Source organism: Gambusia affinis, linkage group LG10 (genome assembly GCF_019740435.1).
Source record: "Gambusia affinis linkage group LG10, SWU_Gaff_1.0, whole genome shotgun sequence".
NCBI classification, from domain to species: domain Eukaryota; kingdom Metazoa; phylum Chordata; class Actinopteri; order Cyprinodontiformes; family Poeciliidae; genus Gambusia; species Gambusia affinis.
In genome coordinates, this window is record NC_057877.1 from 13,816,363 (window position 1) to 13,833,784 (window position 17,422).

Here is a 17,422-nt window from a genome sequence, read left to right on the forward strand (position 1 = left end):
CAGCAGCATCCCCGTACAATAAAGCAGCATCGAACAGACAGCTTGGTCCATCAGCACACTGTTAAATTACAGCCATCAGCGCCCCCCCGTCCCCACTCTAGATCTAAACTCTCATCTCTAGCACCAGGAGAACAATCTGCCGAGTAATTAGCCTCCACCAACAGACAGTTACAGAGAGAAGGAGGACGTTTGGGTTGATTAAATTATTAAACCACACAAACAAAAGACAAAAGCAGCATCAAAGAGATGCTGCGTCTCTCCTTCAAAGCTCCTCGCTGTTCCCTAAATACAGAATACACAAAATGTGTTCTCCCAAGCCACCGATTGGCATAATTGACTAAATGTGTGCATTTCTTCAGGAGTCTGTGTCAGTGTGTGCGTGTTTACTTTGATTGGAATCAGTTCTCTAACTGCTATCTAAAATAAGCAAGTGGTTAACGACAACATTATGCCCTGAACACCCTAAGCTCCCTCCGCTCTCGGAACCCTCAACAGAAACATGTGCACATGTCTGCTCGCATACACATTAAACAATACTCTAATTACAACATTTATAACTCCCTGTTGCCTCATGCGCCTCCCCAACCACCTACCCAGAAATCTGTGAATCTGGAATTGAATTTAGCCCAAGTTGAGGGCTGCGCTGGCATGAAAAGACTATTTGATTAGAACGGCAGTTGTTTCATTTGTGGTGCAGCAGATTGCAGAGCCTCTCTATCCGGTGTGCAATCTGTATTCATTACTCGGTGTAAAAGGATGATCCATGTCCTGACACCAGGCTGATCATTTCATGCAGATGCACAGCAGCTCCACAAGGCCCTTACCAAGTCCCCATAAAAAGCCTCCTGCTGGAACCTCGGCAGTTTCCCCTCCTCTTTTCCTCTCTTACAACTTTCTCCTTCATTCCTGATCACTTTTCTTCCTCAAAACTTACACCCTATGCTTCGATGAGAAAAACTGATACACCGATGGCAAACATATTCCAATATCTCCTAACGGAATTAGAGCATTACGGTCCTAACAATTTGTCCCTATTACAGGCGATAAACTCCCAAGTTTTCAATGAAGACTTACAGTAGTCTTTGTGGTACCTCATAAAATCCTAGCACTATGGACTTTTCCTGAAAGTTAAGTCTCTTTGCTTTTAATGATATTCACATCTAATAAATGACTTACACAGGCAAAATTTGTTTGTCCCTCTGTGGCCATTGTAGTAACCTGGAAGGGATCTGAAGCATAATGGATATAAATTGCTTATTGCAAAGGTATTAACCTTTGCACCTTTGCACAAGGGGTGGGAGGTGGAATGTTTAAACACTCAGAGGCAGAACTTTGTTTCAGAGCGTCCATGGTGTACAGCATGCTAGTTCATTACAGACATAAATACACCCCAGACAACAGGCTTGTGTTCAACTGTGTTGGAATCTTGTTACTGCGAAGGGTAATTCAGAGAGGTCTGTTAACCAAAAACTGGTTTTGGTTTAGGATTGTTGGAGGAAGCTGTAGTACCCAGAGAGAACTCACCCATTGATGGGGAAAGCATGCAAATCCCACACAGAAAAGGCCTCAATGAAAATCGAACCTGGACCAAAACAAAACAACATGGCTGAATAACAAACTACATTTCTGCAAACAGTGACTTAAAAATTACATAGTGAATATAATGCAGATTGACTAAGGGGTATGACTCAGTTTGGAAAAACTTTATTAATATTTTCAAGTTTAGTGAACAGGAATAGGTACAATCATCAATCTAACTTTTAAATGCAGACACTTTATGCAAGTTCAGTACTCTAAGTCCTTAGCCATCCAAAATACCTAAAACATCAAAAGGTTTATGGTGGTTTTATGTAATCACTTGGTTGCTCTTTCAGCTTGTAAGAAATGAGCTCACTTTAGCTGCAACTGAACTAATTAACAGAAATAATTATTGATGTTCAGATAGGTAAATAGGGCCCAAATTTTCTCAAGAAAAAAAAACAACTGGAATTTTAAATCATTTCTGATGTCCTGTATTCTCTCCTATTTTGTTTTGGAGGGTTGTCTGTTTCTTTTTTACAAATAGAGCTTTTGAAGACTTCATGGTTACAAAACTAAAGCATTCAGCATAAGTATTCAGTAGAGTTTTTACTTTATATTTTTGACTCTTTTGAAAGTGAGTGCTTTAAGCTTAGTATATGTGTCTGCTGTTTGAATAAAGGATATCTGAATGCATTATAAAAAAAGTCTGTTTTATTTCAAAGTATGCCCCTAATCTCTGTTCCCTCCTTTTAAAGCGAATCACACTAAAAATAAGGCAATGAATTTTGATAAGGAACCTTGCATCAGCAGTGATAACCCAGGGAAAATTCATTCTGGTATCAGGAGGACAATTTGACAATTCATTCTGTCCTTTTGTTCAGGCCTTTCTGAACTGATCTTGGGAGCATCAGCTTTAAAAATTAAGAAATATGCCTTAACAGAACAAGGTTACTCGTGAGACCATACCTCCCCGACAAAATATCTCAGATTTTGTACTTTTAAACCACAATTTATTCCACAGCATTACTCTCTTCAATGCTGTGGAACTACGATTGTCAAGTTTCTGGGCCTATGTGATGTGTGTTTGAAGTTGAATAATCCCTTAGGCAAAGTAAATTCACTCCATTTTTAGTCTGTCAACAGGGGAGGCTTAGAAATTAACTTCCAACGAAGAATGCATCAACATGCAATGGATACATGCCTATCTACCTTGAGCCATATGCTGCCAGGGCATAAAGAACAGAAAAGAAAATGCAAATAAGAAAATTAAGGGGGGAAAAAGCAAGAAGGACAAGAAATCCAGTTGACAAGCACATATGTGAGTTTGTCCCCTGGAGTCTAATCCCAAAGCTGTTTCCAAAAAAATTCTCCAAGAGGACATTTCAGTGCCATCCTGCCACAAGCAACTGCCATCTACCAGCTGTATGCTGTCCATATCTGTAGCCACGCAACGCCAGCAATGATTAGCCCATGTTCAGGCAATGGTCCTCTCTGGGGATCTGTCTATCTTCTTGTTCCACTCTCGGGTGAAGGACATCACAAGCCAGACATGACGGCAGAGGGATGAAAAGGGCACAGGAGGGAGATAGGACGAACAGAGGTGGAGCAGACAGGCGTGAGGTGGGAGAGGTGATGTGACTATAAATCCTGCGCCACCTTGAAAGCAGGAGAGGAGTTTGATATGATGAACCACACAGAAATGGCAGAAACAGGCTTCCAAACCAGAACATTGACCACAGCCAATGGAATAGTATGGTCAAGCAAGCATCACTGTTATAAAGGCTATTGGTGTTGCAAACCACAACTAGAGGGTACAAAATCGATACTGCTGTACTATAGAACTATAAATAAGCTGGTGTTGCCTTTGTTATCCTGTAGAGCTTCTAAAAGTATTTTATTTAAACTTGCAAATCACTGTACACATGAAATGAGTGAGAAACAAATGAGGGAAACTAAACATGTTCCTCAAAAGAGATAAATTCCTACATTGTAATACAGGCAGTCTTTTCCATACTTCTTGTTAGGCTATCAATCTACTGTTGACTTTGCGGACTAGTAAAAGCAGCAAATATAGATCTGTGAATATATTTAAAGTATTTTTTATGAATCTGAGAAAAAAAAATAAAGACCTTAATATTTCATTTCTGTTGGTCAGAAATGTTCGAGCTCTTAATTTTCCCCTTTATTTTTCTGCTATTATAATAGTAGTCACCACACAACTTAACTCATAAGTAGTTCAGGAAAATGTACTTGTTAATAAAGTTTGGTGAATGGAGAGTTTAAATGTAAGCAGACATGAAGCAGGGCAGATGCAGCATCAACAGTTATCTAATAAAGAAAACTAGAACTTAAAAAACTAACAAGCAAAAGCTACAACAAAATCCAGAAACAAATACTGAATTAACATAATTGAAATAAATCTAAAAGAAAAGTTTAAGTCAAAATATAGCCTTAACACTAACACATTACAAAAATGGTAAAATTAAATAATATGCATTTGTTAATTTTTAATATGAAATCCATGGAGATTGTTATGTCTGCTTCTAACTGCAACTGCATATCAAATTATACTAACAGCTCTGAAAGAGCCATTTTTACTTGTGTAATTTTGGCTTTTTATTTGATCTTTTCTAAGTGCTTAGTCCTAAGTGAGCTGCAGTGGGTAAGAACATGTCAAACAATTAGAAGAAAACTGGAAGAATAAAAACTTGAAGTTTTTAATGTGCAGTAACAATGGAACAGAAGAAGAAGGGTAACTCAGATAGCGTGAATGGAAGAAATGCCTAAACAGAATGCATACAACGGAAACAATAAGGAATCCACAGAAAGAGGAAAACAAACAAAAGGTGACACTAAAACTCAAACCTAAAGTAAAAAATGCTAATATAAAGCCCTCATATGTGACTCATCAGTTATTGATACAGGTGGGTAGTGCCTTCCAAGAGGTGACATAATATTGCAGAAATATTCAAGCAGGCTGTGGTAAGTCACTGCACATATACAGTTTTATCAGTGGATTTCTATGACACTGCTTCAGATTTACTTCACTATTGAATGAAACCAGACCACTTTTTAATTTACAGCAATTTCCTAAACCGTACAACTGAAAGCAACAGCTGTAGCAAAGTAACACTGACTAATTGATATCACCAATGGGGGGATCTATAATGTTTTAATAATAGTTGCAACATTCTTTGGAATAATCAACTCATACATTTAGGAGAGCATTGTCAAAAAAAGGTGAAGCAGAGATGACTCTTTGGGAGTTCTGCATAACACATGGCTTATTCTTCTTTGGTTCATTCTTTTCTCTTATTATGGAGGGTAGCTGCCTTACACTGTGCCTTCTCTTAGTAAGTGAGGCTTGCATTTCACTCCTGCAGCAGTTTGAGGAGTTGAAGGCGCACGGTGCAAGGTTTTACTGCTCGTCTTCTATGAATGGCTCCCCGAAGGATCCTATGATAATAGCTCACAGCCGTGCCCTTCACAGACTCTGACATCAAGCACACCCCTAAAGCAAAATGGAAAGAAATGTCAATTTACTTAGAGGGGTATTATGTCTATTCACCAACTGGTTTCTGATCATACCATGGGCCAGGCAAAGCAGGACTGAAATAGTGGTTCAAGGAAGTCGGATCAACGTTCTTTTAGTATTGGTACTGGATGCAATTTTTTTTTTTTTTTTTTTTTTTTACACAGATCCCATTTCAAGAGCATTGTTCAATTTATTCTAAACTAAAATAGATATTTCTTTAAATTACTATATCAACACAACACTGAAAGATGAGAACAAAGCCTGCAGCGATATCTTATATCCAGATTAATGCTTGAACAGTTCTTACTTACATTAAGAATGTCTCTAAATAGAAATCACACACGTACCCTGCTTGCGTTTAAACAGGAAAAAAATTGAGAATATACTTAACTTATTTGTGAAATACTGGTTTAAGTGATTTTCAAAGATTCTAGACTTTCTTTACAAAAAGAAAGTATTTAGATATTGCTCGACTATGTCTGAAAATAATTTAATGTCGGTATTAAGTATTGTACAGAGAACATTAGTTGTAATAACTATTTATTAGATAACCAGACCATTCCAAGATGATACACTCTAGACTCCAATAAATATATCTGACCTTCTAACCCAACACCATCAGAAGATGTTGTGTCAGTCTTAGTTTTAACCCCTTTACTGTCACCTCCAAAACACTTCCAGGTCATACATGGGTTCTGTGAGAACACCGGTGTCCACATGATGACAAAATGGACCATGGAGTTATTTTAAACTCTATTTAGCATCTTATATCAATAATTAGCATTACTAAACGGCAGACTCTATAGATATTCACTTACTGATGTAGACAAAACTTAAGTCAACTTAAGTCCTGTTCCTTTTAAAGGTGTATCTATTTCAACATATCCTAATGAAAGAAGTAAGTCAAAAGTTTCACCTTGAGAATGTGTCTGAATGCTTAGGAGACAATTTAGTAGTTTGATTTAAGTATTTTGGACCAGGCGGATATCTAAAAGTTGCAGGTGATGGTCCGACGAGGACAAAAGATGTCAGACAAACCTTTCTAAACCCAGAATGTCTCATAAGAGCTATTTGTTATGCTGGGGTACAAATATCTCTCTGAATGAAACATGTATGTCTGTAAGGTTTATTTTTGCATAACTGTGACTTAAATGTAGGCATGCCCAAGAGTCAAGTGGTCAGTCTGTCTCAGTCAACGGAACAAACTTAACCAGAATTAGTCTTAGCTTTTTGAGGTAAGCGAGTGGTTCGATAAACACAAAAAAGAAGGACGTACAGAAAAAAGACATCTATCCATCCAGCCACCCATCATAACCGGTGCTACAGTGAAGCCAATTTTCACAAAGCTGCTAAGCTGATTGAGGCAGACCAAATCTGTTTCACCAGCTTACATTCCTTCAAAATGGCCATCTCACTTCCAATATCACGGGCTTTTACTGTTCCCCATTCCCTTGGCTCAGGCTGAGAGTTAGCAAGGCTTAGCTGGATGAAACACTCCAACAGCCCAGTTCTTCCCTGGAACTCACTGATATCTTTATAGCACAGCCTTTTGCTTATACTGTAGCTACACTTGGTTGGATTATTTATTCATGCTATCATTTTTGGACTGTTTAATTTTCTGCTTTTTTGTTTCATATGCTCTTTTCTGGCTTACAGTAAAGGAGATTCATGTGAGTTATTTTAGGGATACTGAAAAATCTAATCACAGTGCCTATAGACGTTTTATAAACGCACCTTGGAACAATTGCAAAGCCAGCACTTACCAACAACACCTTCCACAGGGTTAGATTAAAATCACAGAGGACCTTTTAATGAAAGGAAATTGGGCAGATAAAAAACAACTTCAAATAAAAAAGCTTGTTAAAAGTCCCGTAGGGACAACATGAGAGCCCAACAGCAGTAGCTGCTGTTACCACACTTGTTTGTGTTGGTTGGGGGCTTCCATTTGTTTTCATATTATGTTATGTTATATTATGTTTTCTTATACATGATGTATAAAAAAATCTCCAATGATTTTTGTTATTCCTCAGCCTTGTTAGCCTCTGTTTCTTACCTACACTTTTTCTGTCATTTTGCCTTTACAGGAAATATCCTGTCGGTCAGCCTGATGGTACTGGTCTATCTGGCCTGGGATCGATTCGGCACTGAGCTGAGGCCTCCCATTCATCTCTGTGCCATAAAATGTGATTAGTGCTGACTATAGCACTGCGGGAAGATGGGCCGATAGGCCTGATAGCCTCAGATAGGCAGGGCTGGACACTCAACAGAAGAGCAGGAACCAAAATACTGAATTTTCCTCAACCGTTCACTTTCATTTTCCTTTTTCCTTTTCTAGCTTTTGTTCCATTTTGATTATTTCACATCTTAGTGTAAATGACCAATTTGAGACTATTTATTGTTTTCTTTTCTTTTCTGCTATTTCAAAAATTACAAGACGTTACCCATGCTTAAATACCAACGCTGTCAGCCTGCTTGTACTGCAACAAAATATTCAAGTATTGGAAGCCACACAGTGTATCTCTGAGGCATGTGACTGCCTCTGTCAGCCAATCGCATGCTCTGAGTTTGCCAGTGGCTGACTCAGGTTCAGAAACTGTGACAAGAAGTGAGGCAGAAAACAGACGACTACTTCACTTCTGAGGAGAAACAAGTGGTGTTATGAAAACAGATTTTAAATCCAGTGAGATGTTGCAAAGGACATTCAGAAAATATTTTGACAGCTAGTGTTGCACATAAGGTCAGTGAAAGTATAACACTGTATGAAACAATTTTCCACTCTTCTAAAAAGACACATAGTATTTTGTTGCTGAACAACATTATACTAGTGGAAACACACAATCTGGTATTATATGACAAAAGAAATGTGCTACATCTGATCAAAGTAATACCAGTAGAAATAAATAGTATTAACTAATATTTCTATCAATAACAGTTTGTTCATAAGATGACCTTTACTTTAAAGCAAGTGTTTTCTTGAAATATTCCACAAACTACAACTTAAAAACATAATTTTGTACTTTCTGAGCAGTGTATGAGAAAAAAAAATTCAATAAGATACAGTGTATGTAGGGAACGAAGTTTCTTTAAATCAATACAAAATATGCATTTTTTTAAGGTTGCCTTTGAATATCAATATCATTAATTATAGTCTGTATTGTAAATTATTGTCCCATTGCAATATAAAGTTTTTTTTTGTTTATGAATGTACTTATTGGGTTTTAAGATTGTTTTTATTATGAAAAGCTCTTTGAAGAAGAGCTATGTATTTTATCTACGTTCATACCAAGCAAAACTGTCTGGTCTAAAAGTGGTCCAAGTTTCGACTTAAAACTAATAATTTGTAATGTTCACAGAAAAACTTCTATTTCAGAAACCCTAAATCAAAACTCCAAGACACATTCATCTGATTTAGAATTATAAACTAAGTACACGCTCTTTTTCATTTGGGATTTTCAGGTATCATCAAAACACATATACTCTTCTACTCTTAGATACTGTTCTATTTATGGGGAAAATATATAATGGATAATTGTAAATCTGACAAGACATTAAAAATAAGATCCACCATGTTCTAAATTTAAAAAAAGGTCTTCAAAAGTACCGGTAATAGCTTGTTAGCTATTTGTCATTAGTACTCTGTATTGGCAAGTACCTAAACTGAAGTAACCTGCCTGGGAATTTTTTTTTTTAGTTTCTCATAGAAATATAGTACGTTATCTGAAATTCTACTATATGTGTTGAACTTACTATTTGTGCAAATCTGGTTATTAAGTGTGTAGATATAATTAAAATGCACATACTTTCTTAAATCCTAACATTTGGCACAGCATATGCTTCACCTCAAAGAGGTGAAAGGGTGAACAAGGCAATTGAAAAATCACAGTGAAGACTGGCAACAACAAAAAAGATCAGATGATCCTGACCTGTGTCTCCCGGACATTTTCCACAGTGAAGTTGAACCAGACTCTGAAGCGTGGGTTGCAGGTGTCAGGTCGAATGAAGAGGTCAAACTCAAAATCACCAATGTAGTCTACACGCCCCAGATTTCCTACAATAACAAATAGTTTACATTAATCACATTGTGGACGGACACAAGTGTTTTCACAAAACATGATTCTTAATTTCATTTGTTTCCTGATTACATGCATGCACCTGTTTGTTGTGTGGATTCTCTCTTCACATTGTTGAATATTAATCAAACTGAATGAAAAAAATATGCAATTCAATCTGTCGTTATTATAATTTTCAAATTTGATGGGTAAATATAGGTAATGACAGAATTTTTTGACCCCATCAGTTAAAATGACAGACGGGGAAAGTGAGGCGCCATCTCAGGTTATTGAGATCACAGTGATGGACTAACCCACTGCAGAAAATCAAACATAGAAAAAAGGAACAAAAACCAAGTCTAACTTACCAGCAGCTACCGTTTAAAATCATGAACAGTGAATAAAGTTAGGCAGTTGGTCAGACATTGGGAAAGAAGCAGCGGATGAATTACTTTTCTGTGAAAGGATGGACATGGTCTGTAGCCAACCTTTACACAGGTCGAAATAGCATCCAGATGGCAGAACCAAAGGTTTCCAAGCAGAGCAATGCCCAAACTATCACACTACCTCCTGTGACTGTTCTGCAGCAATGATAAGCCAAAGTAACCTAGTCTGTTCTTGATGGTGTCAGCTATATGCATAGGGCATGAAGGAAAGAGACCAATGGTTGCTTCTGCTTGTTAATACAGAACCTTGGATAGCATCAGACAGTAGCCATGGGCGACTGGGTTATTGAGCCTAATGCTGGAAGGCCAGACATGAAAGATGGCCACAGCCTCAAGGTTAGAATTACATGTTCAGCCCGCAGAGCAGCAGGGATATGACACGCCATTGAGCCCCGTTTTAATTTTATGGTGGCTACTTCCAGATCCAAGCAGTTTGGTGGGCTGGTAGCCTGACCTTTTTAATCAATCCCATATCTTTTAGTATTTAACTAACATTAACTGGCTAATCTTTTTGAAACGATCACGGAAGACACTAAAGATAAACTATATAAAGTTGGGATTTTTCATTTTGAATCCGTGGAGACCCAAAAAGACAGTCACAGTAAATCAGATTTGTCTAGAAATATCTTAGTCATTTGTTTACAGCACAGGCAAATTGTGTTTAGTGAGGCTAATGAAAAACACACTAGGAGAGCTAAGACACTTTTTTTTTTTCATGTTTGAGATTTTTTGCATAATTCCTCTGGAGTATCATTCCTGTAAATATTGTTCTTCATTTCTGTCTTAGCAGGTTATGCTGAATATCAATCTTTGCCCTTGAGGGAAAACTACTACAACATTTAGACATTAACAAATTGGTTTTCAATGAACAGCTTAGACCTGCTGCCGCAGCCCAACGTGGCACAATTGCTGGTTCTAAACAAGATTTTACACTTGACAAGGTCTCCTTGAGGAAAACCCTGAAAAGAAATCCTCTGTGTTCCTCTGATTATCCCTTCCTCCATTCCCTCCCACACCCATGAAAATCATTAAAGAAACAGAAAGAAGGGAAGGAAAAATACAACTGCATTTGCTGCAGTTTGAGATGTTTGTATCATCAACACCGAATGTAACAATTAGTTTATAACGTAAATGGCTTTTAATTCACTCTTAAACTCCTAAAGACTGAATGTGCAGGTTGGTGTGTGCATTCTTTCACATCATTGTGGACTACAAAACCAAAAAGGATGTCAGCTTATGGAACCTCCTTTCAATTCATGAGAAAAATTACATCTCCCTTGAGGTTCTCATCATCACTAAAACAGGAGGTTTAGTGATGTGGATCTCATCACTAAAGGTTAGATGCGTCCAAATTCCTCTTGTGTTGCAAAAGTAAATCTCATAAAGATGACAATCATGCTCTGAAATTTAAATGTAAGTATCATCTTTGTTTAATATTCTTTTACTAGCTTCAACAACCTTGGTAATGTGTAGGTTGTTAGTCTGAGATATATTGTATGTGGATATAGTGGATAAGTTCTTTATGAAAAGTTGTTTCATGTCTTTGAAGTATCTGACTCCCTTCTGTTACGGTAGATCTTGAGATACTGGGACTAAGGGTATGGAATTGACAAATAATTTACATACTGGATTTCATTTTTAAAATTTCTATTTTATAATGCAAAATATTAATCTTTTTTTGACAATGAACTAAGGACCAAATGACACTTAAAATATAGGATTGAGGTCCGTTTACAAATTAGGATTCATATTAGGCTGCAAGATGAGAAGCAAAATTAGGGTATGATTAGGTTTTATGTACCTGTTAGGGGTAAGACATTCAGTTGTGACGGTTAATGTTAGGGTAAGGCCAAGATACACACATAGGGTTCCCATGGGTAATTAGAGACAGACGTGCTTGTTGGTGTGTGTGCGTGCGTGTGTATGTAAGAGCGCAGGACAGAGATGAGAGCGATGAAGAGGGCGCAAAAGAACTTGGCTAATATAATCCCATTATAGAGGTACAAGAGGGAGCAGTCATAGTGCTCAGTCAACACAATGGGCCAACCTGCAGCCTGTAGCTATCCACTGGATGGATAGTTTCTGCCATGCAGATGGATCATTGCACTGCAAGTGCAAGTCTGCCTGCCACGGGCCAGAGGAGGAACTCACTCATGTGGCCAGCCATTAAAACAGTAATAGCCAGTTGTTTCACACTGAGACAGACTTTGTGGTTACAGTGCTTTCTACTCTGCAGACATGTGGCCTGTCATATCCTAAACATTTTGAATCACACAGATGTATAATCATGTTCTCAATAATCCAGAAAACAATAAATACATTTCCATAAATTCCATAAATTAATTTCCAGTAATTTTGACTAAATACTGGAAAAATAATAGTAAATTCATTATTTTCCTGGTCTTAAAAATAAAAGAGTGTGCTTAAAAATTAGACATGAGCTTACAAAGAGCTCTGTACAGCTCAGGGAGATCAGCCAGGCACTTTTTAAATGTATTTTTTAGCTGTGTTCCATTTCATTATTGGAAAACACATCAGTTTTCCCCCTGGCTGCTCTGCGGTGTAAGGAGGATTCCTGGACACGTAAGAGTGGGACTGATAAAGATAGAATTGATTCCAGCCAGCAGCAGCAGCAACAGTGAGGGGGGCTCAGTTTAGTCCTACAGCTAAACGTCTGGGTTTACTCCGTCTCCCTCTTTCTTGTCTAAAGGCAAGTTGTCACTAAGGCGACATCAATCTCGTGCCTCATGACTTCACACAACATGCCTTTTCCCCTGATGCCTTATCACATCATCTGGAGGCAAGATTAAACAGGTCACCACAAAGTTTTCTAAACCCAACAGGTAAAGAAAAGTATATAAAAATATTAATGGATGGGCTCTGACTCTATTCTGTCGAAAATGCAAGATGACAAATATTAAACTTACCTGCCAGAGGCACTGATGCTGATTTATAAACACGTTATATTTGAGTTTAATCTGCGTAAAATTAAAGTTACTTATCTGACAACATGACAATGACTCACAACATCATACACACACAATGGAGTGTGTATGATGACATCGAGCAACACAGATTACAGACAAGTGATAACACAGCACCTCACTCTTTCCTTCAAAATAAATAAGAAAAATTACAGAAGTCTTTAAAAAGCAACAAGAAGAAACATACAAACTTCTTTATGGGACTACAACACTAGTATCAAACTAAATAAATATGAATATCTTCTTAGATTATTTCAGCTTTACAATTTTCAGGATTAGAACAGCATATAACATTTATTAAAATAAACACAGCCAATGCTGTATTTGAAGATGATTTTCTTTTTTACTTATTCAAATGAAGAAAGTCATACTATGAGCTGGTGTGGAAAAGGAAGTACAAATTAAGAGTCCACTGTCCAAATTCCTATGTATGCATATGCAGCAGAAATACCATTAACTAGATTTTGGTCAAGTGCATAGCATGTGATCACAACAAACAGCACAAAACTCTCCAAAAAACACCAAGAAAATAAGACTATGAAACAGCTGCATGGTACCACAAAGAATCTCAAAATATTTTTCTTTCTGTGTTAAGTTGATCTACAATGATTAAAAAGAAATAAAACACAGTTGAGTTTGCAAATAAATTATAATTTTGTGATAAGTTAGTGACTGTGACACTGGCTTGAATTTGAATTTGTTTTTTAAAGTATCGTTGCCTCTTAATACAATTAAAGTGCAATCTTTATACTTCTAGTCAGATAAACATATTTCATACAGGTTTGAATTAAGATACTAGTAACAAATTAGCCCAGCTACTTTTTTGTCCCTGCCTCTCAATATAACTGGCAAACTGTCATACAAGAACAACTGAGCAAAAACTCCCAAAATTTACATTAAAATGAAATCAATTCTGGTTTGCACTAATGGGAAACTTATTTAAATCCTATTTTGACACAATTGTTAAAAATTTGAAGAATATGAGGTAGAGAGGGAAAGAATGCAAAAAACAATCGACAACAGATTAACAAAATCTGAAAATTCTGTGATGACAAAAATATAGAAAAATATTAACACAGAGAATTAAAGTCGCATAAGGTTCTTCAGTTTCCCTTCAATGTTCAACAACCTTTCATGAGAAATGGTTTCAATAGAAGACAAGCTCTGAAGAAGCACTTTTTCCTCACAGTGGGGAATAGTCACAGTCAGAAGAATTACAGATGCCTCTGACTAAACTAGAATATCCATGAAAAGTTATTCTATTTTACTAATTCAATTCAAGAACTGTAGCCCATATTACATAGATTACACTGTTTTATTAAAGGATTTATTTCTAGTCATTTTAGTGATTATGGCTTTTACATTTGATGAAAACCCAATACGAAGACTCCCAGAAACCAGAATATTATACCAAACCAATAGTTTGTTGGGGGAGGAAAGAATGAAGTGCTACGAAATGTACTATTAGACCGTTCATCAGACTCTGAATTCATGAAGCCAGAACCAGCAGATGATATGGGTCAAAAGTCATCAGTGTCTCTGGAAGCTTCATGTTGAATTGGACCTTCAAGTACTATATTCTGTCCTCCATTAATTCTCCTGCTCTGGAACCTTAATTTATAGATGAAATATAAAGTTTAATGACAGACTCTAAATTTAGAGATACTGAATATTTGATTATTTATTGATCCATAATAATCCAAATCAACAGGCATAAACACTTGATATATAACTGTGTGTAATTAAGCTATATTAGAATTTCCCTTTTTGAATTGCATGCATGAGTAAAATAAATATACTTTTCAATGACACACTAATTTATCTATATGCACCTGTATGTACCTCAGTGAAGCAGTCAAGCTAGCTCCCTAGAACACGGGCAAAAACAGAGCAATTTTGTAGCATTATAATAACTTAAACTTTAAATATTTAATAGTAGTTGACTCAATGCTAGTGCACTGACTACCTACGATTCAACATTTTTAATACAGCATAATAATCATTACTTGCAACTAAAAAACTACAGGAACATCTAGAAGAGGAATTTGAAATGTCTTTCAGGAAGCACTAACAATCATTTTGAAAGACCATTTTAAAAATTTGAGTACCTCAAAATAGAAAGTTGTGATGATGTATGAAGAGATTAAAAATTTTTACAAAGTTACATATTCTATTTGTGTATAATGTAAAAAATAATCAAGTTTTTTTTCCCTCATTTGTATTAAAATATATTTAAGTTCAGGTGCTTTTAAACCTTCTTTGGAAGTACAATGATCCACACTGAAATTTGATACTTAGATCAACTCCTACATCCAATGCACTCACACTGAAAGGCATAAATGCATGCATTTCTTACGCAGACAATATGTAGAAATTGTTGTGAAAATAATCTGAATATACAACAAACCAAGGATAAGAGCAGACAATAAGAGGAGACAATAAGGGAAAAAATCATATTGTTATGAGTCCATCCATGCTCCAGTGAGCTCCTCGTTTCAATATAAATGAAGGAAGCTCGGCCTGAGGACAGCAGTGAGATATGCAGGCAGCCCACACATATCTGATGATGAACAGGCCTGCCTGCACATTCTAAAGAGAACACATTTTCCAGCTAGCCTTTCATAATTGTATTTTTTTTCCTTCCAAAAGGCCCTAGAGCCAGACTTGTATGCGCCATCTGAAGAGGTTGGTGTAGTAATGGGTCATAGTGATGCATTCATACTGGGACTAGCTTAATTGTATTATCAATCTCATCCAGACAGTGCTTCAGCCCCACAGCTCTGGACATGCTACTGTCAGACACTCTGCATTAGTACTGAATAGTGAGCCATGCAGGAGTGTAATCTTCACTCTCATCTGTTTTCTGAGCTTAGGACGCTAGGTTAGCTCACTGAATGATGATTTGGCAGAGTTTTTGACACCGTCATCTTCAGTTCTTCTCTGCTTTTTCACAAACTTTTCATCTGCCCTCATGTCACTGTTGCTCTAACTTTCTTCTTCTTTTACTCTTTGGATCTACTATGTTGGTGACCACTGAATAAATACATCTGTGTTAATTATGTTAAGCCCAACAATAACTACAAAGGAAGATGAAGTAGAAGGATCCTTTGCCGTTCTGGCTTGATTATGTTTTGCACTCAAAACATTCCCTTCTCCAAATCTCTTCTCTTCCTTCTTATGAAGTAACCTTCTCCTTCCTTGCCTCTCATCTTAAGTAGAAGTTCTAGAGGTGGAAAGGAATTTGGAGATAAAAGCACAAAGAGCCGAGGAGTCCTTCGCAAGCCTAAGGCAAGGAGAAGGTCAACAGGCCCGCTAAGAAGGGCTGTTATCATCTTGGTTACATGCTATCGGAGAGCCTGCAGTAGTGTTTATTTACAGCTACTGCTCCCTCTGGGTGCACACTTAAAGGCCTGGGGCTGATTGGTCCGTAATGAGTTTAGAAACACACGGAGCTGATGCAAGACAAGAAGTGAAACAAGAGGCAAGAAATTACTTGCCAATAACCAGTAAGTCAAAAACCAAATTGGTATAAACACCCTTTTCTACACATGTGCCAAGGAGTCTTGTCATTCAAGTAAAAACAGTCATTTTTACCGTTTAGAGTTAAAAAAACAAAACAAAAAAAACAAGGGCATGCACATGCAAGCAAGTGTACTAATAAAAGGATCCTGATCTGAAATATTGACCCACAAGGGAAAAATGTTGTTGGTGCATAAGACACCTGCCTTCAATCTATTCTTTATTTATTTTTTTGCTTGCCCTCTAACTTATTTTTTTATTGTTGATCAGATTGTTTTATGTTAAACAAGCAGAGGAGTGAAGTGGCCTGAAGCCAAGCCATAAAGCGGGCAGTGCTGGATACTGTTCAAAATGTTTGGCAGGAAATTTTCTAATCTTTGTTTTAATGCTTCCAAACGGTATGCAACACATAAAAAATAAGAATAAGAGTAATACACAGGTACTATTTATATATAATAAAGCCAAAGTAATGCCTGTTTCCCTTCCAAGAAAATTGAATTTCACAAAATCAGTCCAATGACAACATAAATACTGCACAATATAAAACAGACAAATTAAGATAAATAAAGTATTTATTTATAATTCATCAGATAAAATAAAAAGGAGATTTTTCTTAAAAGCATTTTCATCTTGTAATGTGGTACCAGATCTCTTGTTTGCATGGGGTAAATAACTTTATTAGGCAAATATCTGTTTTTTATAGTATAATTTTAGGGTAAATTAACAACAGTTAAAGAAGGATAAAAAAAATTTAAAAAAGTACTCCAAGAATTGAATCTTCAGGTTCAGCAAATGAAATACAGTCAACAGGTCAAATTAGCCCTGTCATGCATAAATTATGATCCTTTGTGTCAGAATTTCTTTTACAATTTTTTATTTATTTTCTTAAACCATAAAAAAAGGTAGGGAAAACAAATTTAGATTTTTTTTATTGTTATTTTAATTTTTTAGGTGATCAATTGTAATTTTCTCCAAATACAAAGTTGTTATTTTAAACACACATTAGTATTGTTCTTTAGGAGTTATTTGATGTCACAATATTTTTTTACGTGCAAGAGTCATCTACAGTAGATGGAGGGACAGGGTCGGTCTGCATGCTTTTCTGTCTGTCGGCCATATTGGATTTAACAAAAATAATTTCTTGCATTTGCAGCTGATGGCCAGTAGTTGATAACGTATTTTATGATGCATTAGTGTCCAGTTCAGTGGTTTGTGTGCATTTATAACATAAAAATCCACAAGAAGATAGCTGTCCACTATAATGACCACTATGCATAAAAAGGGTTAAAATCAGAGCGAGGATGTAAAATATCTAAGTACGGTAGTTAAATGATTTTTGCACTACTGTTACTGATATGTCCCTAAGAT

At 36.5% G+C, this 17,422-nt stretch overlaps 1 protein-coding gene across 2 annotated transcripts in view; it reads right to left on the reverse strand.

Annotated features, from left to right (window-relative positions):
- agbl4 (AGBL carboxypeptidase 4) overlaps positions 1–17,422 on the reverse strand; it is a 442,148-nt gene that overhangs the window by 266,096 nt on the left and 158,630 nt on the right. For both annotated transcript variants that reach the window (XM_044130229.1, XM_044130230.1), the window contains one exon: positions 8,980–9,104. In XM_044130229.1, coding sequence (XP_043986164.1) covers positions 8,980–9,104 — 125 coding nt within the window. The remainder of the gene's footprint in view (positions 1–8,979; positions 9,105–17,422) is intronic.